Source organism: Salvelinus namaycush, chromosome 22, assembly GCF_016432855.1.
Source record: "Salvelinus namaycush isolate Seneca chromosome 22, SaNama_1.0, whole genome shotgun sequence".
NCBI lineage: Eukaryota > Metazoa > Chordata > Actinopteri > Salmoniformes > Salmonidae > Salvelinus > Salvelinus namaycush.
In genome coordinates this window covers 33,451,447-33,477,693 of record NC_052328.1, presented here as the reverse complement: position 1 = coordinate 33,477,693, position 26,247 = coordinate 33,451,447, and the positions used below count along the sequence as shown (strand labels likewise).

The window sequence follows — 26,247 nt, the reverse complement described above, 5'->3', positions numbered from 1 at the left end:
GCACCACATTTAGCCATAGGGTCTTAGCACTAGACTCAGATGCTCAGCTCACAGTGCAGAGATGGAGTCGACAGACAGACCCTCAGATCAAAACCATGGTTTGTGGTTCATGGTTCAGAACACAACACAGTCTTAAAAGCTACATTTTGGGAAAAATTACACAACAGCTGCCCGTCACTTGTTTTGGTATAGAACTGAGGGATGCGGTTTGGGAAATGTAACCAGTCTCAAATTCCTTGACAGAGCTCTATATGCAAGGAATGACAGTCCATGACATTCAACAGGTAGTTGTTACCATGATTTGAAGTTATACATTGTTTATTTACAGAATTGTAGTGGAGTAATAGCACCATATATTTTGGGTTATGATAAAGACAGACAGTTGTGCTAACCTTATAAGTCATTTAAAAGTTAGATTCTTCAAAAACCAATGGGTAAGTAGATGTACATAATTGAAATAACCATTGAATAGCTTCCCAAATCCCAAACTGTAGCTTTAATGTGGTTCTAATACATTTTTACAAGACATTAACTCCCACATTTAAACCACACAGTAGACTACAACATAATAGAGCAGAGAAACAACAAACAACTCTGGTCGTAGGTGTTGGTCACAGTTTGATCACCCTGTTGCAGGAGAACATTCCTTGTATTTGAGGTTTTAAAAGGCTGCTGAAGTTTGTAATTTTCCACTTTGTAATTTCAGACTTGATTTCCCCTTACAAAAAAATGTATCAACCCCTACAAAAATGTGCATTAATTATAATCCACATATTAATTCACTTTTCCTGTTGCAGGATTATTTTCCTGCTACAGCAAACTGGCTCAAATTAAGATTCTACATCTGTGTTTCCCAACATCTGTGGTTTTGATCTGTATTCTACATAGGGTTACAAAATCCAGAAACGTTTAATAAATTCCCTGGTTTTCCAGCTTATTCCCTTCTGATTTCGGGAATCCTCCAATTGACAAGCACATCTGAGGAAAATCATTACAACCTCATGACAGGATTCATGAAATGAAGCTAGAAATTAAAAAAGGTTGATTGTAACGATTGTAACAATGAACAGTGACACTCCCTCCTTCTACTCCAGTCACTTCCTGTTGGTCCACATAGAGTTCTGGAGTACCAGAACACAGAGGTACAGACACCATAGAAAGAACTCAGCAGCAAACATGGTAATGTTATTATCATAATAAATGAACACAGAACAAATGTTTTTCTTCTTCGTATTTTCACATTGGCTAATTTCATGGCCTGGGTCAGAAATGCTGGAGATGGAGCTGTAAAAACCAAATAAAAAACAAGTGACCCAAGGGGAAAGGGTTTTGGAGCAGAGGGGCAGCAGATATAACACAAATGAAGTGATCCTCAGAAAGCCCAGCAGACTGCCTCAGTGCTTTAAGGATAGATGAAGGACACACAGATAATAGAGGGGTCTTTCTGGGGTGGTTTAGAGTTGTGACAGAAGCATATTGGAGGCAGATATACTGTATGTTGGGACATGGGGGAGGGAGAGGGCTGATGGGAGTTTCGTATTTGATGTGTTACGAATTACAATTCGTGTTATATGTTACGAATTTGTAAAATTTCCAATATCTTAAGAATTTGCAAAACATATGATATGTTACGAATTCTAGCTAGGTGGCTACTGTTAGTTATCTTGCTAACATTAGCTAGGGTAGGAGTTAGAGGTTAGGATTAAGGTTAGGTTTAAATTCAGGAGTTAGGTTAAAGGGTTAAGTTTAGGGTTAGGGTAAGGGTTAGCTAAAAGGGTTAAGGTTAGGGTTAGAGTTCGGAGAAGGATTAGCTAACATGCTAAGTAGTTGTAAAGCAGCTAAAAGTAGTAAGTAGTTAAAAAGTTGCTTATTAGCTAAAGTGCTAAAGTTGTCTGTGATAAGATTTGAACTCATAACCTTTAGGTGTGATTGCATAAACAGTTGAAGTCGGAAGTTTACATACACCTTAGCCAAATACATTTAAACTCAGTTTTTCACAATTCCTGACATTTAATCCTAGTAAGAATTCCCTGTTTTAGGTCTGTTAGGATCACCTCTTTATTTTAAGAATGTGAAATGTCAGAATAATAGTAGAGAGAATGATTTATTTCAGCTTTTATTTCTGTCATCACATTCCTAGTGGGTCAGAAGTTAACATACACTGAATTAGTATTTGGTAGCATTGCCTTTAAATTGTTTAACTTGGGTCAAACGTTTCGGGAAGCCTTCCACAAGCTTCCCACAATAAGTTGGGTGAATTTTGGCCCATTCCTCCTGACAGAGCTGGTGTAACTGAGTCAGGTTTGTAGGCCTCCTTGCTCGCACGTGCTTTTCAGTTCTGCCCACACATTTTCTATGGGATTGAGGTCAGGGCTTTGTGATGGCCACTCCAATACCTTGACTTTGATGTCCTTAAGCCATTTTGCCACAACTTTGGAAGTATGCTTGGGGTCATTGTCCATTTGGAAGACCCATTTGCGACCAAGCTTTAACTTCCTGACTGATGTCTTGAGATGTTGCCACATATATATCCACATAATTTTCCTGCCTCATGATACCATCTATTTTGTGAAGTACACCAGTCCCTCCTGCAGCAAAGCACCCCCACAACATGATGCTGCCACCCCCGTGCTTCACGGTTGGGATGGTGTTCTTTGGCTTGCAAGCCTCCTCCTTTTTCCTCCAAACATAACGATGGTCATTATGGCCAAACAGTTCTATTTTTTTTCAAGGACCAAGGCACCAAAGAGAATGACTGTATTGCTGGCTGCCCATTATCTACTTAGACATCCCTGTTTCTAACTCTCTTCCTGCTGCTGTTGGTGTAAACATGCCTCCCTCAGTGGCAGACAGACTATTACATTCTGCATATGAACTAGTTTTTACCCAATGCGCTTAATCATTGCTGAGCTGTGGCCCTCTGCTGGAACATAGTAATCATTACAAACAGATAAATGACTGCAGAGGGGTTATGCACCACATTTAGCCATAGGGTCTTAGCACTAGACTCAGATGCTCAGCTCACAGTGCAGAGATGGAGTCGACAGACAGACCCTCAGATCAAAACCATGGTTTGTGGTTCATGGTTCAGAACACAACACAGTCTTAAAAGCTACATTTTGGGAAAAATTACACAACAGCTGCCCGTCACTTGTTTTGGTATAGAACTGAGGGATGCGGTTTGGGAAATGTAACCAGTCTCAAATTCCTTGACAGAGCTCTATATGCAAGGAATGACAGTCCATGACATTCAACAGGTAGTTGTTACCATGATTTGAAGTTATACATTGTTTATTTACAGAATTGTAGTGGAGTAATAGCACCATATATTTTGGGTTATGATAAAGACAGACAGTTGTGCTAACCTTATAAGTCATTTAAAAGTTAGATTCTTCAAAAACCAATGGGTAAGTAGATGTACATAATTGAAATAACCATTGAATAGCTTCCCAAATCCCAAACTGTAGCTTTAATGTGGTTCTAATACATTTTTACAAGACATTAACTCCCACATTTAAACCACACAGTAGACTACAACATAATAGAGCAGAGAAACAACAAACAACTCTGGTCGTAGGTGTTGGTCACAGTTTGATCACCCTGTTGCAGGAGAACATTCCTTGTATTTGAGGTTTTAAAAGGCTGCTGAAGTTTGTAATTTTCCACTTTGTAATTTCAGACTTGATTTCCCCTTACAAAAAAATGTATCAACCCCTACAAAAATGTGCATTAATTATAATCCACATATTAATTCACTTTTCCTGTTGCAGGATTATTTTCCTGCTACAGCAAACTGGCTCAAATTAAGATTCTACATCTGTGTTTCCCAACATCTGTGGTTTTGATCTGTATTCTACATAGGGTTACAAAATCCAGAAACGTTTAATAAATTCCCTGGTTTTCCAGCTTATTCCCTTCTGATTTCGGGAATCCTCCAATTGACAAGCACATCTGAGGAAAATCATTACAACCTCATGACAGGATTCATGAAATGAAGCTAGAAATTAAAAAAGGTTGATTGTAACGATTGTAACAATGAACAGTGACACTCCCTCCTTCTACTCCAGTCACTTCCTGTTGGTCCACATAGAGTTCTGGAGTACCAGAACACAGAGGTACAGACACCATAGAAAGAACTCAGCAGCAAACATGGTAATGTTATTATCATAATAAATGAACACAGAACAAATGTTTTTCTTCTTCGTATTTTCACATTGGCTAATTTCATGGCCTGGGTCAGAAATGCTGGAGATGGAGCTGTAAAAACCAAATAAAAAACAAGTGACCCAAGGGGAAAGGGTTTTGGAGCAGAGGGGCAGCAGATATAACACAAATGAAGTGATCCTCAGAAAGCCCAGCAGACTGCCTCAGTGCTTTAAGGATAGATGAAGGACACACAGATAATAGAGGGGTCTTTCTGGGGTGGTTTAGAGTTGTGACAGAAGCATATTGGAGGCAGATATACTGTATGTTGGGACATGGGGGAGGGAGAGGGCTGATGGGAGTTTCGTATTTGATGTGTTACGAATTACAATTCGTGTTATATGTTACGAATTTGTAAAATTTCCAATATCTTAAGAATTTGCAAAACATATGATATGTTACGAATTCTAGCTAGGTGGCTACTGTTAGTTATCTTGCTAACATTAGCTAGGGTAGGAGTTAGAGGTTAGGATTAAGGTTAGGTTTAAATTCAGGAGTTAGGTTAAAGGGTTAAGTTTAGGGTTAGGGTAAGGGTTAGCTAAAAGGGTTAAGGTTAGGGTTAGAGTTCGGAGAAGGATTAGCTAACATGCTAAGTAGTTGTAAAGCAGCTAAAAGTAGTAAGTAGTTAAAAAGTTGCTTATTAGCTAAAGTGCTAAAGTTGTCTGTGATAAGATTTGAACTCATAACCTTTAGGTGTGATTGCATAAACAGTTGAAGTCGGAAGTTTACATACACCTTAGCCAAATACATTTAAACTCAGTTTTTCACAATTCCTGACATTTAATCCTAGTAAGAATTCCCTGTTTTAGGTCTGTTAGGATCACCTCTTTATTTTAAGAATGTGAAATGTCAGAATAATAGTAGAGAGAATGATTTATTTCAGCTTTTATTTCTGTCATCACATTCCTAGTGGGTCAGAAGTTAACATACACTGAATTAGTATTTGGTAGCATTGCCTTTAAATTGTTTAACTTGGGTCAAACGTTTCGGGAAGCCTTCCACAAGCTTCCCACAATAAGTTGGGTGAATTTTGGCCCATTCCTCCTGACAGAGCTGGTGTAACTGAGTCAGGTTTGTAGGCCTCCTTGCTCGCACGTGCTTTTCAGTTCTGCCCACACATTTTCTATGGGATTGAGGTCAGGGCTTTGTGATGGCCACTCCAATACCTTGACTTTGATGTCCTTAAGCCATTTTGCCACAACTTTGGAAGTATGCTTGGGGTCATTGTCCATTTGGAAGACCCATTTGCGACCAAGCTTTAACTTCCTGACTGATGTCTTGAGATGTTGCCACATATATATCCACATAATTTTCCTGCCTCATGATACCATCTATTTTGTGAAGTACACCAGTCCCTCCTGCAGCAAAGCACCCCCACAACATGATGCTGCCACCCCCGTGCTTCACGGTTGGGATGGTGTTCTTTGGCTTGCAAGCCTCCTCCTTTTTCCTCCAAACATAACGATGGTCATTATGGCCAAACAGTTCTATTTTTGTTTCATCAGACTAGAGGACATTTCTCCAAGAAGTACGATCTTTGTCCCCATGTGCAGTTGCAAACCATAGTCTGGCTTTTTTATGGTGGTTTTGGAGCAGTGGCTTCTTCCTTGCTGAGCGGCCTTTCACGTTATGTCGATATAGGACTCTTTTTACTGTGGATACAGATACTTTTGTACCTGTTTCCTCCAGTATCTTCACAAGGTCCTTTGCTGTTGTTCTGGGATTGATTTGCACTTTTCGCACCAAAGTACATTCATCTCTAGGAGACAGAACGCATCTCCTTCCTGAGCGGTATGACGGCTGCGTGGTCCCATGGTGTTTATACCTGCGTACTATTGTTTGTACAGATGAACGTGGTACCTTCAGGTGTTTGGAAATTGCTCCCAAGGATGAACCAGATGATTGGAGGTCTACAATTTGTTTTCTAAGGTCTTGGCTGATTTCTTTAGATTTTCCCATGATGTCAAGCAAAGAGGCACTGAGTTTGAAGGTAGGCCTTGAAATACATCCACAGGTACACCTCCAATTGACTCAAATGATGTCAGTTAGCCTATCAGAAGCTTCTAAAGCCATGACATAATTTTCTGGAATTTTCCAAGCTGTTTAAAGGCACAGTCAACTTAGTGTATGTAAACTTCTGACTTACTGGAATTGTGATACAGTGAATTATAAGTGAAATAATCTGTCTGTAAACAATTGTTGGAAAAATTCCTTGTGTCATGCACAAAGTAATGTCCTAACCGACTTGCCAAAACTATAGTTTGTTAACAAGAAATTTGTGGAGTGGTTGAAAAATTTGTTTTAATGACTCAAACCTCTAAGTGTATGTAAACTTCCGACTTCAATTGTACATTTATTCTCTGAATCCATGATTGGTTTATGTCCCATCTTTAATAGACCTACAGATTAATTAAGAAAGATTAAGATTATTCTGTGATTCAGCCATTTGAATAAAACTGTCATGTTCGTCGTAACATTGAAGAGAGGAGGACCAAGGCGCAGCGTGATAACAATACATCTCCTTTTAATTATAACGAAGACGAAACGAAGAACACTGACAAACTATACAAAACAACAAACGTGAAGCTATAAAACGAAAGTGCAGACACAAGCAACTAACGTATAGACATAGACAATCACCCACGAACTACCTAATGAATATGGCTGCCTAAATATGGTTCCCAATCAGAGACAATGATAGACAGCTGTCTCTAACTGAGAACCAATCTAGGCAACCATAGACATACATACACCTAGACTAGACACATTAACCAACTAAGCCACAGCACCCATAAACATACAAAAAACCCTAGACAATAAAAACACATACATAAAAACACATGTCACACCCTGACCTAACTAAAATAATAAAGAAAACAAAGATAACTAAGGCCAGGGCGTGACAAAAACACGGAAGATATGTGAGATAGGCCTAACAACTTTTGTCCATAGAGTGGCAATGATTTGTCTAGTTAAATAAAAGTTATATTAAAAAAAAGTAATTACAAAATGTTATAAACCCTCAAAGTTTCAGAATCGTGGGAAAAGGGCAGCCATATTGGTAAGGGAGAAATCCAAACCAGTCTAATTGGAATTAATAGTAGAAGTATAATCCTGATTTCACTGATGTAGTAAAATAAAAGTAAGGTATGTAATATATCACAACTTGTGTTATAGAATTATTGTCAACCTAAAATAGTGTTACTTCATTATAAATACAGTTTATCCAGGTTTTATAACAATTGAATGTATAAATAACCTCTAAAAGATATTTAAACAAACCATAAGTGTCCAAATTTTTGTTTTCTTGGAAAGCTGTGAATGCTATTATATCATACAATATCAGTAGGCTACGTATTGCATTTACAACTTGTCTAAATTCTTTCATCACCTAATTTCAGCCAGTGTGGCTGTGGATTGACTCCTATATTTTAATGGAAGGTTGGCATATTGGCAGTTAATTTTAAAAACTGTCTGGTTAGCTAGACAAACATTCAGTGCAGATAAATTCTTCAAATTCATTATTTTACACAATATCTTATCACAACATTGGCAAACCATAGTTGACCAACTCTGTGAATAAAATGACTTACCTTTATACCATCATAAGAAGATTCATGTCCATTCTAGCATTCTAATTCCTAATTCTATGGTTTTGTCTTCCTGTCTTATGCTATGGTCCTCCAGTATTTTTCTTTACAGCTCCTCTGCCGCTCAAGAATATGGGCCAATAGGGGAAATTGAGTTAGGCCTACCTGCAGTTTATCCCCAGTGACGCCACAAGAGGGAGTGAGAGGATGTGTAACTGTTGTCAGGGGGAGGTTTTGCCATGAATGGGACTTTAGTGCAATAACGTAAGACAAGCTCTTTAAGGCAGTGTGAATTTATTGGTTTTCCTTTAACTATTTTGGCTATTTATTCATCACAAATTATTTTATAAAATTTGCTTATGTAATATTGTGTTAACACTTACAGCAGCTTCATCATTTATTATTATTAATATAACTCGTTAGTGCCACTGTTGTCTCACAGTAGGTCTATCAGTAGGCCTATAATTTCTTCCAATTGTACTAGTCAGATTTTTTTTATCACAGATATTTCCTCTAGCCTGTTAGGCCTTGAACAGATGAACAATCAAACAGGATAATTGAAAGCCAGTAACAAAAAAAATGTAGCCACACAAAGCTGTATCCTTATGCTGTGGGATACCTGTTCAGAACCTGATTGCGTATAAAACTGCTTGGGGTAGAACTCTAGCTCAGAACACTCAACTAGTAGGCTTCAAGCTTATGGTTCCAAGGCAGGCACACAACCGTGGGGGGATAGAGAGCAAATGTTGGCAGAAGCCTGGGAATCTCACCCCGACTATAGCTGAATAAACACAATCATTTGTTTACCCCTTCTTCCATAGGATTAGGCCTAATTGGGGTGAGTGTGATCAGAGTGAAACAACACCAAGCATCAGCTATTAAACCCAATGTTTATCTTTCACAGTTTCTAAATAATCTATTATTTTTTTTACCTCACATGTAATCCAGGCATGTACATATAATTTATATGGTTGTTTGTGAGTGTTGGCCAAACTTAGACCTGTTATAAATTATTTCATTAATTAATAAGTCAATGTATAATCACATTCCATAGTGAATGTGTTCTGAATCATTCCTGATGAAATTACTGTACCTGTTTCACAGAATGTGTTTAAAGTTGGAAGGTATATCCATAGTCAGTTGGAAGGTATATCTATAGTCAGTTGGAAGGTATATCCATAGTCAGTTAGAAGGTATATCCATAGTCAGTTAGAAGGTATATCTATAGTCACTTGGAAGGTATATCTATAGTCAGTTGGAAGGTATATCCATAGTCATTTAGAAGGTATACCCATAGTCAGTAGACAATTCTTATGAAAAATGCATCCCTTACATCACTGAGCCATGCACAAGAAACTATTAAATCCCGTTTTTAGAAGTACCCCACAACCCCTTTCCACTACTTCCAGTCTGTGGTAGCACTGCACCCGTTTTGCGGGACTGAATAGATAACAGACAGGTTTGAAGCATAGACAGGTGTGCATGCAAAGCGAGAAGGGTGTAAAAGGCCTCGACCACATTGTAACGGCTGTCCTCCTCCTCTTCAGAGGAAGAGGAGGAGTAGGGATTGGACCAAAGCGCAGCGTGATAGTTTGACATAACGAATTTATTATATCCAGACGAAACACGATAAACACTTGAAATGATTACCAAAATAACAAAACGACGTAGACAGACCTGAACATGGAACTTACATAAATACACGAAGAACTCACGAACAGGAACAGACTACATCAAACGACCGAACAAACCGAAACAGTCCCGTGTGGTGCAACATACACAGACACGGAAGACAATCACCCACAAACAAACAGTGTGAACAGCCTACCTTTATATGGTTCTCAATCAGAGGAAACGTCAAACACCTGTCCCTGATTGAGAACCATATAAGGCTAATTACAAATGACCTAAACATAGAAACACAAAACATAGAATGCCCACCCCAACTCACGCCCTGACCAACTAAACACATACAAAAATAACAGAAAACAGGTCAGGAACGTGACACACATACAAAATCTCAGCAACTCATTTGCATCAATTGATATTCATCAGTAGGCCTATAAACCAATGAAGTTCTTGGTTAAATATGAAATAATGAACCAGGCAACAAATCACCTGAAAGAAAAGGTATTCCTAAATAAGTATTAACATGAATTAAAAACCTAACTTTATTGCTTTGATACATTTAAAAATATAATATTTTCACAATATCAAAAGTCAACAGTAAACCCTCAGAAATTCAATAGGTATCAGGTCATCAACGTAGAGAGGGAGAGATAAAAAAAAACACTTTAGTGTATAGCCTAGTGAATTAAAACCCTGATTCGCCGGCGTGCGTCACGCACCCCAGTGTGCGTTGCATATCCAATGAGGCTCCGGGTGGCTGCCCCACTGCAAATAAAGGGAGATAACGGGCGGTGAGTAGCGGCTGAAAACGTTTTATACTGACATGTTAGAGCAATGACTTTTGCGTAACCGCGTAAAATCTGGGACTAGACTCCCAGCACGAGGATGATATAGGGTTCTTACGGGAAGAGGAACAAGAAACGATTGCCACGGCCCAGTGGGGGAAAGAAAACGGCGAATCTGTTGAAGTTTAGAAAGAGAGTGAGCGACAGAGTGAGCAGGATTCTCAAAATTGAAAGCAATCCAAAAACATAGCTGCGGTGGAAGAGCGAGTGTACCCATTTGAAAGATGAGCTTGATGTCTGCCATAGACACCAGTGCCTCCGTGTACCAGCCTGCGCAGCTACTGAATTGGGTATATCTCTCTTTGCAAGACACTCACCAGACCAGCGCTTTTGACGCCTTTAGACCCGAACCCAACTCTTCCCACCCGGAGCTGAACTACTGCAAGACTCCTGCGGCAGACCTGAGCTCGTCCCTCAACTCCAACTATCTCAACAACTTTTTTCAGCTCCAGCGGAATGAGGTTAGAGACGGATCGTTCTGTCTGTAATTTTTTCCACCTATTATGGAATTATATTACCATTATGTTATTGCCAACGTTAACTAAATATAGTATATAGGCTACGATCTGTTTGTATTTGCATATATCCCATCGTATGTTGAGCGCTGTTTTGCAAAATGTTTGATGGTGTGTGTGTGTGCGCAACATTGGGTATTCTGGTAGCCTACAAATAACCGCCATGGATATTTCGTATATCGACAATATAAAGAGGTGCTCATTAACTTTTCAGACCTAATAGGGCAATATCTGATTCCAACATAGCCTATTCTAACAGCAAGAAAGTTTAGAGAATTCAACATGCACAAGTTTAGCATAACTGGTTTATATTGAGCAGAATTATTACTAGACTATGGCAGGTAGGCCTAATTGATTAGTGGGCAAAATAACACAGACACTGGACAGAGAAACTCTGCCTAGAATGCCAGCATCCCAGAGTCGGCCTCTTCACTGTTGACTTTTAGACTGGTGTTTTGTGGGTACTATTTAATGAAGCTGCCAGTTGAGGACTTGTTAGGCGTCTGTTTCTCAAGCTAGACACTTTAATGTACTTGTCCTCTTGCCCAGTTGTGCACCGGGGCCTCCCACTCCTCTTGCTAGTCTGGTTAGAGCCAGTTTGCGCTGTTCTGTGAAGGGAGTAGTACACAGCGTTGTACGAGATCTTCAGTTTCTTGGCAATTTCTCCCATGGAATAGCCTTCATTTCTCAGAACAAGAATAGACTGACGAGTTTCAGAAGAAAGTTCTTTGTTTCTGGCCATTTTGAGCCTGTAATCGAACCCACAAATGCTGATGCTCCAGATACTCAACTAGTCTAAAGAAGGCCAGTTTTATTGCTTCTTTAATCAGCACCACAGTTTTCAACTGTGCTAACATAATTGCAAAAGGGTTTTCTAATAATCAATTAGTCTTTTGAAATGATGAACTTGGATTGGCTAACACAACGTGCCATTGGAACACAGGAGTGATGGTTGCTGATAATGGGCCTCTGTGTAATCCTATGTCGATATTCCGTAAAAAAAATATCAGTTTCCAACTACAGTAGTAATTTACAACATTAACAATATATACACTGTATTTCTGATCAATTTGATGTTATTTTAATGGACAAAAAAATTTGCTTTTCTTTCAAAAACAAGGACATTTCTATGTGACCCCAAACTTTTGAATGGTAGTGTATATTTATAATTATTTTTTAATTGTCTGACTCTGTTTAGGCTGTCTCCAGCATGTAGGGGCAGGATGCATTAGGGTGAATATTTTCCTGGTATTTTACAAATGTTACATCCCGAGAATAAATCACTTTTCTCCCGGGTGTCCCGGTATTTCCCGCCAAAACCGGAAGTGTCATTCAAAAGCATTATAAAGCTTATAAATAGGCCTATGTCTGGATTTTACTAGAGCTTTTATCGAAGATTCAAGGCTGATGTAACTTTAGCCTGATTAAATACATTTTATGAGTCCTACATTAAAGACATTTAAAGAGCCCATGCCCAAAAAATCACAAATGATTGTGTGGTTATCCAATACTGTACTGTATTATACTGTATTATATGGACTGGAATTATGCATCCCGTTCAAACCATGATAAAGCAGGGAGAGAACATGCGATTCTGGTGCAGCACATGCGGCTTACAAAGTTACAATTATAGGCTAGCGAATTTGATTTAAAAAGTTCATAAAATGTCCCCTAATGTTATTAGCCTACCTCCTCTTTCTCTCTCTAGTGTTGCTGATTCCTTCCTCGCTTTCAACAGTTAAATGAAATAAGTTTGGTTGTCCTTATCTTCATCATTCTAATTGCATACTTGAATAATATAAGACTAGAATGAGATGCAGAACGCTTTCTCTTCTTCGCAAGGCATGAATGGTTATGGGTCTGAATTAATGGTCTACCGCCATCGCACTACCCGTGAGTTCTATTGGCTGCTGTATTTAACATTAAACAAACAAGAGCTTGCCTCCCTCCTTGAACAGTCTATTGGTATAAGAAATGCTAAACAAAATAATGTCCAGCAAGCTATTCTAGTCTAGCTTTTCCTGCATGGGACTCCAAGAGCTAAGGATACTTTTTTACAGAGAGGCCAGCGGAGCACAGGTCGTGCATATTGCACAAGCGACAGAGGCTTTAAGTTAGAAGCTTATTATGCATAACCCTTCATTCATTACCTAAATATAAGGCTAATACTGCTTTGAATGTTATTACCTGAAAGAGGTAGGCTAGGACATCTACAGTGGCAAGAAAAAGTATGTGAACCCTTTGGAATTACCTGGATTTCTGCCTAAATTAGTCATCAAATTTGATCTGATATTCATCTTAGTCACAACAATAGACAAACAGTGTGCTTAAACTAATAACACACAAATTATTGTATTATTGTATTTTTCAATATTGAATACATAATTTAAGTATTCACAGTGTAGGTTGTAAAAAGTATGTGTAAGGGCACAAGGCGAGACCCAGATGCAGACACAGGAGACAGATGATTAGAGTCCAATATGTTTATTAACAATCCAAAAGGGGAAGGCAAGAGAATGGTCGTGGACAGGCAAAAGGTCAAAACCAGTTCAGAAGTACAGAATGGCAGGCAGGCTCGAGGTCAGGGCAGGCAGAATGGTCAGGCAGGCGGGAATGGAGTCCAGAAAACAGGCAAAGGTCAAAACCGGGAGGACTAGTAGAAGAGAATAGAAAAGCAGGAGCACGGGAAAAACCACGCTGGTTGACTTGAACATACAATAGAAACTGGCACAGAGAGACAGGAAACGCAGGGATAAATACACCAGGGAAAATAAGCCACACCTGGAGGGGGTGGAGACAATCACAAGGACAGGTGAAACCGATCAGGGTGTGACAGTATGTGAACCCCTAGGCTAATGACTTTTCCAGAAGCTAATTGGAGTCAGGAGTCAGCTAACATGGAGTCTAATCAATGAGACGAGTTTGGAGATCTTGGTTAGATCTGCCCTGCCCTATAAAATTTGAGTTTGCTATTCACAAGAAGCATTGCCTGATGTGAACCATGCCTCGAACAAAATAGATCTCAGGAGACATAAGATTAAGATTAATTGTTGACTTGCATAAATCTGGAAAGGATTACAAAAGTATCTCTAAAAGCCTTGATGTTCATCAGTCCACGTTAAGACAAATTGTCTATAAATGGAGAAAGTTCAGCACTGTTGCTACTCTCCCTAGGAGTGGCCATCCTGCAAAGATGACTGCAAGAGCACAGCGTAGAATGATCAATGAGGTTAAGAAGAATCCTAGAGTGTCAGCTAAAGACTTACAGAAATCTCTGGAACATACTAACATCTCTGTTGACGAGTCTACGATACGTAAAACACTAAACAAGAATGGTGTTCATGGGAGGACACCATGGAAGAAGCCATTACTGTCAAAAAAAAACATTGCTGCACGTCTGAAGTTCTGAAAAGAGCACCTACATGTTCCACAGCGCTTCTGGCTAAATATTCTGTGGACAGATTAAACTAAAGTTGAGTTGTTTGGAAGGAACACAACACTATGTGTGGAGAAAAAAAGGCACAGCACACCAACATCAAAACCTCATCCCAACTGTAAAGTACGGTGGAGGAAGCATCATGGTTTGGGGCTGCTCAGGGCCTGGACAGCTTGCTATCATCGACTGAAAAATGTATTCCCAAGTTTATCAAGACATTTTGCAGGAGAATGTAAGGCTATCTGTCCGCCAATTGAAGCTCAACAGAAGTTGGGTGATGCAACAGGACAACGACCCGAGTGGCGCAGCGGTCTAAGGCACTGCATCTCAGTGCTAGAGGTGTCACTACAGACACCCTGGTTTGAATCCAGGCAGTTTCACAACCGGCTGTGATTGGAAGTCCCATAGGGTGGTGCGCAAATGGCCTAGCGTCGTCTGGGTTTGGCCAGTGTAGGCCGTCATTGTAAATAAGAATTTGTTCTTAACTGACTTACCTAGTTAAAAAAAGGTTTAAAAAATAGCTAACACCAAGTAAGTGTTTGCTAATATGCTAAGTAGCTCACAAGTAGTAAGAAGTTGCTAAATAGCTAAAATGCTGAAGTTGTCTGTGATGAGATTCGAACACTCAACCTCTCATTGCAAGGGGTTGGTAAAAATGCTGTATATGTGTTCACAAGAAATGGCATGATTATTTGGTCCCAGAAAAAGACCAGAAAAATGGGAGTCTCATTCAAGACCATGATTGTAACTTTGACAAAAAGAGTTCAAAATGTCCAGTATTTTTGTGTTCATATTTCAGAAGATTCTTTAGACATACAGAATGGTGAAAATAGGCACGCTGAGGGGCCAATGGAGAGCCACTCTACTACTGATCACTAACCCAAACAGGTTGACTAGAGAGCCACTCTACTACTGATCACTAACCCAAACAGGTTGACTAGAGAGCCACTCTACAACTGATCACTAACCCAAACAGGTTGACTAGAGAGCCACTCTACAACTGATCACTAACCCAAACAGGTTGACTAGAGAGCCACTCTACTACTGATCACTAACCCAACAGGTTGAATAGAGAGCCACTCTACAAATGATCACTAACCCAAACAGGTTGACTAGAGAGCCACTCTACTACTGATCACTAACCCAAACAGGTTGACTAGAGAGCCACTCTACAACTGATCACTAACCCAAACAGGTTGACTAGAGAGCCACTCTACTACTGATCACTAACCCAACAGGTTGAATAGAGAGCCACTCTACAAATGATCACTAACCCAAACAGGTTGACTAGAGAGCCACTCTACTACTGATCACTAACCCAAACAGGATGACTAGAGAGCCACTCTACAACTGATCACTAACCCAAACAGGTTGACTAGAGAGACACTCTACAACTGATCACTAACCCAAACAGGTTGACTAGAGAGCCACTCTACAACTGATCACTAACCCAAACATGTTGACTAGAGAGCCACTCTACTATTGATCACTAACCCAACAGGTTGAATAGAGAGCTGCTCTACAACTGATCACTAACCCAAACAGGTTGAATAGAGAGCTGCTCTACAAATGATCACTAACCAAACAGGTTGAATAGAGAGCTGCTCTACAAATGATCACTAACCCAAACAGGTTGACCAGAGAGCTGCTCTACAACTGATCACTAACCCAAACAGGTTGACTAGAGAGCTGCTCTACAAATGATCACTAACCCAACAGGTTGAATAGAGAGCTGCTCTACAAATGATCACTAACCCCAACAGGTTGAATAGAGAGCTGCTCTACAAATGATCACTAACCCAACATGTTGAATAGAGAGCTGCTCTACAAATGATCACTAACCCAACAGGTTGAATAGAGAGCTGCTCTACAAATGATCACTAACCCCAACAGGTTGAATAGAGAGCTGCTCTACAAATGATCACTAACCCAACATGTTGAATAGAGAGCTGCTCTACAAATGATCACTAACCCAACATGTTGAATAGAGAGCTGCTCTACAAATGATCACTAACCCAACATGTTGAATAGAGAGCTGCTCTACAAATGATCACTAACCCCAACAGGTTGAATAGAGAGCTGCTCTACAAATGATCACTAACCCAACATGTTGAATAGAGAGCTGCTCTACAAATGATCACTAACCCCAACAGGTTGAATAGAGAGCTGCTCTACAAATGATCACTAACCCAACATGTTGAATAGAGAGCTGCTCTACAAATGATCACTAACCCAACATGTTGAATAGAGAGCTGCTCTACAAATGATCACTAACCCAACATGTTGAATAGAGAGCTGCTCTACAAATGATCACTAACCCAACAGGTTGAATAGAGAGCTGCTCTACAAATGATCACTAACCCAAACAGGTTGAATAGAGAGCTGCTCTACAAATGATCACTAACCCCAACAGGTTGAATAGAGAGCTGCTCTACAAATGATCACTAACCCCAACAGGTTGAATAGAGAGCTGCTCTACAAATGATCACTAACCCAACAGGTTGAATAGAGAGCTGCTCTACAAATGATCACTAACCCAAACACGTCTCTAATAGATACAAAGACAAAATATATTACAACTTCCCCCGGTCTCTCCTTATTAATACCCACTTGGCACAGACATCAGTTCAATGTCTAGTATTGATTTACATTTGGTTGAGTGGTCAACTAATGTGAATTCAACTTCAAAACAACCAAAAATGTCACCCTGTCATTGAATTTAGGTTAAAAAAGAGGAAATTCCCTTAAGTTGATGACTTTTTGCAAATCCAATATGTTTTTCACATTAATTCAACGTCATCGCATGACATTTTTAGGTTGAAATGATGTGGAAACAACGTTGAGTCAACCAGTGGGTGAGTGTGCTACTTTCAAACAACTTACCCCACTCTTCCGTAGCAGCAATTCAAGGAAATTCTGACGAGCGCAACAAAGTTTGAGGATATTTTTCAAGGAAAGTAAAGGACAGTAATGTTACAAGTAAAGTAGGAAAGCCCAGCTTTCAATAGGCGATATGAAAGGAGTGTGGCTATTTGGCCTGGAGAAGTGGTTTTATGCGCTGACAATGGGAGCTGATAATTATTCATTTGTTACTCCACTGGTTTGGGCTGGTAAGAAGTTACGAGTCCTCATTTTCTGAGACCGAGTCAAGGCTGAGTAAAAATGTATCTGACACCCAGACAAGACTGAGACACTCAATATGTGGTCTCGAGACTGACTGGTCTCGAGTATTACAACACTGGGGTAACCTCCCACTGGGCACAGATGTCAATTCAACGTCTATTCCACATTGGTTCAACATAATTTCATTGAAATGACATGGAAACGACGTCGATTCAACGTCGATGTGCACAGTGGGATACTTCTACCCGACAGGTTTGACTAGTTGTTTTACACTAAATGACTAGGATCAATTTCCCCCGACTCTTACAAATAGATCAGGTTGTGGTAACAAAAAATGAGACTTGTTTACGCACTTTCTATATTTATGTCGTCATGAATATTTACAGGGTAAACATGCCATCAATGCAATTGATTGTCCAGACCATATGTGCTGCAGCCTCAATGGCTCGCTATTCCCTACATAGTGCATTATATGGTCCAAACTATGACTATGGAATAGGGTGCATTTTGGGATTCAGCCCAGGTCTGAGCAGCCTTATGGAGAGAGAGCATGTTGATTAAATTGCAAATCCTAACAGTTGTTTGAATGTGTATTACGATAAACTCAAGTGTTGAAGACTAAACTCACACTGGATTTTAGAGAGAGAGAGGGAGAGTTTTAGGTGTCCCTGTTCATTTCAGAACTGGGATATGTAGCTATGAAATGTATTATGATGGTAATCATAAACCATGTTTTTTATTCTGTGCAAATATTCAAATATTTGCTTGAAAGTCTTTCAACAAATATATGTATTTATTTTTTAATCTTTTTTTCCTGTCATTTAGCAGTCGCTCTTATCCAGAGCGACTTACAGGAGCAATTAGGGTGAAGTGCCTTGCTCAAGGACACATCGACAGATTGCGCTTTGCTCAAGGGCACATCGAATCAGCGACTTTTCGGTTACTGGGCCAATACTCTTAACCGCTAGGCTACCTGCCGCCCAGCTATAGAGACTTTTGCAGCCATTTAACATAAACCAGGCCTCTGAAACATGTGTGGTCTTTATACATTAAAACCCATTGTGTAATGTCATACGATCCCCCCTTGAGTAGTGTTGCAAAAACTGAATGAACATGCACACACACATGCACACATGTGCACATGCATACACACACACAATCTGGAAACAGTTGAAGCAGATTGGGCATGTTTTTCTCAACCTCACTGCAACGCCAAGTACAACAACCCACTCCTGAGGCTTGATCTGTCGGAATGAGTAATGTGTATGTTTTTGTCGTCGATGACGTGACGTTGTCTCATCAAATCAAAATGTGGGAATAAATAAAGGGTGTTTTGATGTGAGGAAAATGTGTGGTTAAAGTGGTTGTGAACAGAGGTGGGCAGTATTTATTTTACATCTATATGAAATATGTATTTCAATTTATTTTGTCATCCCTTACAGAAAAACTACATGATTTCATGTGGAAAATCACATGATTTCACGTGAGATTTCACATGAGAAATTATGATAAAAACGTGTTTTTAGAACACATCACATGTGATCACGTTTTCACATGTGTAGTTTCATGTTATCACGTATTGCTTTATATGCTGTCACATGTGTAGTTTCATGTTATCACGTATTGCTTTATATGCTGTCACATGTTATCACATTAACTTCACGTACTGTAAGATCAAATGTGATCACATGAAAACGTGTTTTTGGAACAATTCACTTGTGCTCACATGTGAAATTCATGTGGTTTTTCCATAAGGAATATGCCACAGAGTGGCAAGGAGTGGAATATTGGCACAAATCTGGTCTGGATTCCAGGCTAGTGAACCTGCTCAGTATTGAATATTGCACAAGAGACCGTATTGCTCCTGATCTCCTTGCTTGCATTCCAGTGGTAGGCAACTCTAATAACTTAAAGCGGCAATCACCAATATTGAGATAATAACAGAAACTCCCTGATCATGTTTGGGTAAAAAGCTGAGGGGTGGGGCTGGAGAAATGAAACCACTCTCAAATCATAGACAGAACTATATGGGTACAGACCATCCATGATATCAAAATGATACTTTGAGCAATGTTTTGAGGCTATATGGTGTTTGTTATTTACTTTGTTTACAAACATTGGCATAAAGCAAGCTTCTCTTTTGGGTTCTGATGGAGTATGACAGTTGAACTAAGCTCATGAGACATTTATAAGTTATATTTTTCAAGAATCAATGGGTACATATCATTAATTTATTATGTCGTTAAGTCCAACAGTGGATGTAGGAACTGCTGATTGCCCCTTTAACCTACAGTTGAAGTCGGACGTTTACTTACACCTTAGCCAAATACATCTAAACTCAGTTTTTCACAATTTCTGACATTTAATCCTAGTAAAAATGCCCTGTCTTAGGTCAGTTAGGATCACCTCTTTATTTTAAGAATGTGAAATGTCAGAATAATAGTAGAGAGAATGATTTATTTCAGCTTTTATTTCTTCCATCACATTCCTGTGGGTCAGAAGTTTACATACACCCAAATTAGTATTTGGTAGCATTGCCTTGAAATTGTTTAACTTGGATCAAACGTTTTGGGGAGCCTTCCACAAGCTTCCCACAATAAATTGGGTGAATTTTGGCCCATTCCTCCTGACAGAGCTGGTGTAACTGAGTCAGGTTTGTAGGCCCCCATGCTCGCACACACTTTTTCAGTTCTGCCCACACATTTTCTATGGTATTGAGGTCAGGGCTTTGTGATGGCCACTCCAATACCTTGACTTTGTTGTCCTTAAGCCATTTTGCCACAACTTTGAAAGAATGCTTGGGGTCATTGTCCATTTGGAAGACCCATTTTCCTCCAAACCTAACGATGGTCATTATGCCTAAACAGTTCTATTTTTGTTTCATCAGACCAGAGGACATTTCTCCAAAAAGTACGATCTTTGTCCCCATGTGCAGTTGCAAACCGTAGTCTGGCTTTTTTATGGCGGTTTTGGGGCAGTGGCTTCTTCCTTGCTGAGCGGCCTTTCACGTAATGTCGATATAAGACTCGTTTTACTGTGGATATAGATACTTTTGTACCTGTTTCCTCCAGCATCTTCACAAGGTCCTTTGCTGCTGTTCTGGGATTGATTGGCACTTTTCGCGCTAAAGTACGTTAATCTCTAGGTGACAGAACGTGTCTCCTTCCTGAGTGGTATGATGGCTGCGTGGTCCCATGGTGTGAATACTTGCGTACTATTGTTTGTACAGATGAATGTGGTACCTTCAGGTGTTTGAAAATTGCTCCCAAGGATGAATCAGACTTTCTTATGATTTTCCCATGATGTCAAGCAAAGAAGCACTGAGTTTGAAGGTAGGCTTTGAAATACATCCACAGGTACACCTCCAATTGACTCAAATGATGTCAATTAGGCTATCAGAAGCTTCTAAAGCCATGACATAATTTTCTGGAATTTTCTAAGCTGTTTAAAGGCACAGTCAACTTAGTGTATGTAAACTTCTGACTTACTGGAATTGTGATACAGTGAATTATAAGTGAAATAATCTGTCTGTAAACAATTGTTGGAAAAATGACTTGTGTCATGCACAAAGTAGATGTCCTAACCGACTTGCCAAAACTATAGTTTGTTAACAAGAAATTTGTCGAGTGGTTGAAAAACGAGTTTTAATGACTCCAACCTAAGTGTATGTAAACTTCCTACTTCGGCTGTATTTGTATTGGAGAAATAGAGTACATCAGATTAAATTAAGTCAATGGTTGTGTGCAAAATCGTTCTTGTCTACTATGAGCTCTGTTCAAAAGTAGTGTACTATATAGTGAATAGGATGCCATTCGAGACACGACCTAACGGAGACACGACCTAACGGAGACACGACCTAACGGAGACACGACCTAACGGAGACACAACCTAAGAGACGTTATTTTTGGAGTTGCTATTTGGGAATGTAACTACTCACGGACATGTACAGTATGTGCCCAGACACACAAACCCACACACATGTGTACTTGTGTGCATGAAGGCATGCACATGCACACACACACACATGTGCGCTTACACACACACACACACACACACACACACACACACACACACACACACACACACACACACACACACACACACACACACACACACACACACCATTAGCAGTTGTCTGTGAAGTCTCTTTCCTTTGGGAAGACAGCTGGATTTACAGCCTAGGGTGAGAGAGGGGCTCTATGGTCATGATGACTTTATATAGTGGCTAATGTACTGTATGGTTTACCTTATATTGATTTGATAGTAAGGTTTGATTTGATATCAGGGCACAGATAGGGCTGTCAGCTGGTGATTGTCAAGCAAATATCTGTCGGTGTAACGGCAGCCTTCCTTCTCTTCGTCTGAAGAGGAGGTGTAGCAGGGATCGGACCAAGACGCAGCGTAGTTAGTGTCCATCATGTTTTAATAAAGACGAATAAACGTGAACACTTACAAAATTACAAAATAACAAATGTGGCAAAACCGATACAGTCCTATCTGGTGCAATGAACACAACCACCCACAAAACCCAACACAAAACAGGCTACCTTAATATGGCTCCCAATCAGAGACAAACGACTAACACCTGCCTCTGATTGGGAACCATATTAGGCCAAACACAGAAACAGGAAAATTAGACACACAACATAGAATGCCCACCCAGCTCACGTCCTGACCAACACTAAAACAAGGAAAACACAAAAGAACTATGGTCAGAATGTGACAGTCGGCCTCACAGTAATCGACCGTTAATTAACATAAACACATTTAGCATCTCCTGGCTTCCACACACAGCCTACAAGCCATTTTAAAAAGTCTAATGAATCCATGTAATATAGCCTACACTTATCAATAAATCCATTATTTAGTTTGGACAGGTCTAAAGAAACATGATATGAAGAAAATGTAGCCTATTTCAGAAGAAAATAATAGCAGACTCTGAGTTGTCCTGATGTGGCTATGCCAAACACTAATTTATTTAGCAGACAAGATTTGCTTATAATTCCGTGTGCATTATTTGATGTTATTTTATAGTATGAAGAATACAATTGAACAAAGTAAAAAAATATAAATGCGGCTATTCTGGGTTGAGCGCTTAACAAAGAAATAGATACACCTATATGCTTAATTTAGAGTTATTCATGTAACTTGTTCTACTAATGTTGGGCTATATGTTTAGATTTTTAATACATTGTAATGCTGCATGATGAGACTCTAATGATGATTTGAAAAAAGTCGCTTGAAAGGTATGAGCTATGCTTTGTTTTTTGCGCAGGCTGTTCACACTCCAATAGTCTCTCATTCACAACTTGATAATGTCTCAAATTTCACAGCCGCATCCGCTTTGTGGCCGTAATGCACCCTAAAAAAATATTTTTTGGCCCGGAGTGCTGCGTTGTGCCCTCTCCCTGAGTGTGCTGCTCACAAGGCTCTCACTCACACGGCTCTCCGTCACGTGATTGGTTCTTTCTCACAGGCAACAAGTGAAGACAGACACATCGGGGACGCAACTGCGCGCGTCCTTATCCAATTCCGAGGCACATATTGCAGATGTTAGAAGAACTGCCCACATTTACTTTTCATCAGCCAACAAGATGAGTATGCCTCGCGAACAGCAAAATCACCATCCTATGTCAATCTACTATCCCACATAGTACAAAGGTCGACTTATTCTATTCTGTGCGAGAAATAAATATTCCAAACATAGTCTGGGACAGTTGTGGGATGCTATAGATCCCAAATAAATACAACCACTAGCATCAAAAAAACTTTTTTACACAATGTGGCTGATGCAACAGATCAGAATGTTTAGATTGAAATGTGATAAACTATTAGGCTATTTCTTCACATTATAAGCGCAGCAATGCACACATGGTAGTAGTGTCACGTCCTGACCATAGTGCTTATGTGTTTTGCTTGTTTTAGTGTTGGTCAGGACGTGAGCTGGGTGGGCATTCGATGTTGTGTGTCTAGTTTGTCTGTTTCTGTGTTCAGCCTAATATGGTTCTCAATCAGAGGCAGCTGTCAATCGTTATCCCTGATTGAGAATCATATATAGGTGGCTTGTTTTGTGTTGGGATTTTGTGGGTGGTTGTTTCCTGTGTCAGTGTTTGTACCACACGGAACTGTGACGTTTTGTTATTTTGTAATTGTATATTGTTTTCATGTTATTAAATCATGGAAACTTACCACGCTGTACATTGGTCCTCCGATCCTTCTCGCCTCTCCTCGTCCGATGAGGAGGACGAAATAGACTGCCGTTACAAGTAGGCTATAAACGCAAATGTTCCATTAGCAGAAACACCAATATCAAAAGTGACCGCAAATGAAATTATGCATGTAATGCTTTTATTATAAAGGTGCATTTTTAGGGTGAAAATGATCTTCCCCAAACTTGAATCGCACATACTGCTTATGTCTGCCAGTTAGGCTTTACAACCCTTGTAATGTGCTTAATTTTAAGAAGTTATTTGGCCACTTTAGTTGTGATACAAACCTTATTAAAACATTTAGGGCTATGGGCTAGGCTACATGAGGTGTGCGACTATGATTCGAACAAGTGCTGGGCATCATTCATCATTGATAATATGTAATTCACAAGTGATATGCTAATATTGTCACCCATCAGACTATCCTTGATTTAATATTGTCTTTACATATTCTAAATAATGTATGTGTGACATTTGTTTTAATTTAGAATGGATCATTATCATGCACCTGTATCGAAACAGGGGCAGCGGGAAACAATACATGTCATCTATGCACTATTAACTGGGTGGTTCGAGCCCTGAATGCTGATTGGCTGACAGCCGTGGTATATCAGACCGTATACGCGGGTATGACAAAACACTTATTTTTTACTGCTCTAATTACATTGGTAACCAGTTTATAGTAGCAATAAGGCACCTCGGGGGTTTGTGATATATGGCCAATATACCACGGCTGTATCCAGGCACTCCACGTTGCGTCGGGAAATCAGAACAGCCCTTAGCCATGGTATATTGGCTATATACCACACCCCCTCGGGCCTTATTGCTTAAAAATAGCGAATGGAAGACGCTTTTCCCTGTGGTTTATTTTCATGCCAGCCAGGTAGGCTATACTCTTGTTGTAAAGAGAAGCAATGTGCTTAACATTAGGAAAGTTGAGAAATAAATATAGTAGGCCTAGCCTACAGAAAGCTGATGGGATCCTCCTCTTTTTATTAGCAGCCATCACTCTGTTTTCTCCCGCAATTACATAACCTATAGAAATGTTGCGCAACATGAGCTCATGGGCTCTCAGGAAGTGTTTGATTAGAAGGACAATAGAGTGCTGAGTACCCGGCAGTTAGCAAGTTTGGTGGCTACTAATGACCAGCAGCAGCATCTGAGCTTGGAGAAGCCTAGTTACCGAGACTAAACGTGTGGAATTTGACTGCCTTCATGACTTGTGAAGGCCGGTGTGGCGGTAATACAGTCAGCGCAACAGCCCTAGGCACAGAAAGCTGTATATAAAATGTACACTATCTATAGTATTCTAAGTCTATAGTAGAGCTGGGCGATATGGGCAAAAATCCATATTGTGATAAATTGCCTGAATTGATGCGATAACGAAAAGTGGAAAGTTTATAACATTAATGGGGAGCAGAGTTTTGTTTTATTATTCTTTAAACTACTACTGCTAGTTTGGTTGTTGTAGAAATCAATTATCCCCATTAACATTCACCCATATTAGCAAACTTATTTCATTTCAAACATCACATTTCTCTAGTACAGGCTACATATCGTAATGAACGATAACAGCAAAATGCCTGCGATAAGTGATCGTATGGTCGGTGTGGATCATTTTTGGTTTATCGTCCCAGTTCTACTGTATAGAAGGGTTTGGCCCAGTGGATCAAATTAATGACAGATGGAAAGCCATGGAAAACGGAAAGAAAGCGTATATTTGATTTATGCAGGGTAGAATCTAGTAAATGAACACGTACACACACACACACACACACACACACACACACACACACACACACACACACACACACACACACACACACACACACACACAGGAGCTGGAGCTGTTTAGAGTTGAGCTGCCTCCAGGGTTGGTTAGGTAAAGGCTTCGACCGTCCTCTACTACACTCTGTGTTGCCAAGTGTAAGATTTCAGCGCTATGCAACATTAGACATCAACAATAACATACGTTCCCTAAGCATGGCTGTGTCCCAAGGAGAGATATCATTCACAGAGACTACAGTAACTTTCCATTACTCTGACATTGTTAGCCTATAGCTTGGATTTCTGCCATGTCTCAGTTTTGTGGACTGTTAGGGCTATACAGTGTACATCGTAACTAGGACCAGGAGTTTTTCTTGAGAAAAACGTTGGGCCCTATTACTGGGGTCATGTCACATTCAGGGAAAACCCCTGTCCCTCCCCACAACCAGAGGTTGAACCAACATATCTGATTCGTTGATTGTATTTCAAATAGAGGAAATAGTGAATGAAAATGGTTTTAAAAAGTAATTCTGTCCTTCTCCTTCACTTTGCTCATGGAACATTTACATTCAGTGCATTTAGCAGACACACTGGATCGTACCAATCTCACGCAACACTGACTGGCACGACTTCTCAGAATGAGCTACAAACCATCCCCATGGCCGTAATACTTCAAACAGATCACCATGTATTTACACTGATGCTGTTGTTTCACAGGCCTGTCTGAGACTGCGACCATAATAGCCTGGTCCCAGATCTGTTTGTGGTGTCTTGCCTACTCCTATATAGTCATTGTCACATAAGACAGCACAAACAGATCTGGGACCAGGCTATGAACATGCCTCTCTCTTTCTCTGTCTCTCTCTGTCTCTCTCTTTCTCTGTCTCTCTCTCTGTCTCTCTGTCTCTTTCTCTGTCTCTCTGTCTCTTT

At 39.9% G+C, this 26,247-nt stretch overlaps 1 protein-coding gene across 1 annotated transcript in view; it reads left to right on the top strand.

The window, feature by feature from the left end:
• Positions 1–10,182: 10,182 nt before the first annotated feature.
• The window catches only part of LOC120017767 (zinc finger CCHC domain-containing protein 24-like), a 66,639-nt gene continuing 50,574 nt past the window's right edge, over positions 10,183–26,247 (top strand). Inside the window, exon 1 of the mRNA XM_038960740.1 lies at positions 10,183–10,728. Coding sequence (XP_038816668.1) covers positions 10,492–10,728 — 237 coding nt within the window. The 5' untranslated portion in view covers positions 10,183–10,491. The remainder of the gene's footprint in view (positions 10,729–26,247) is intronic.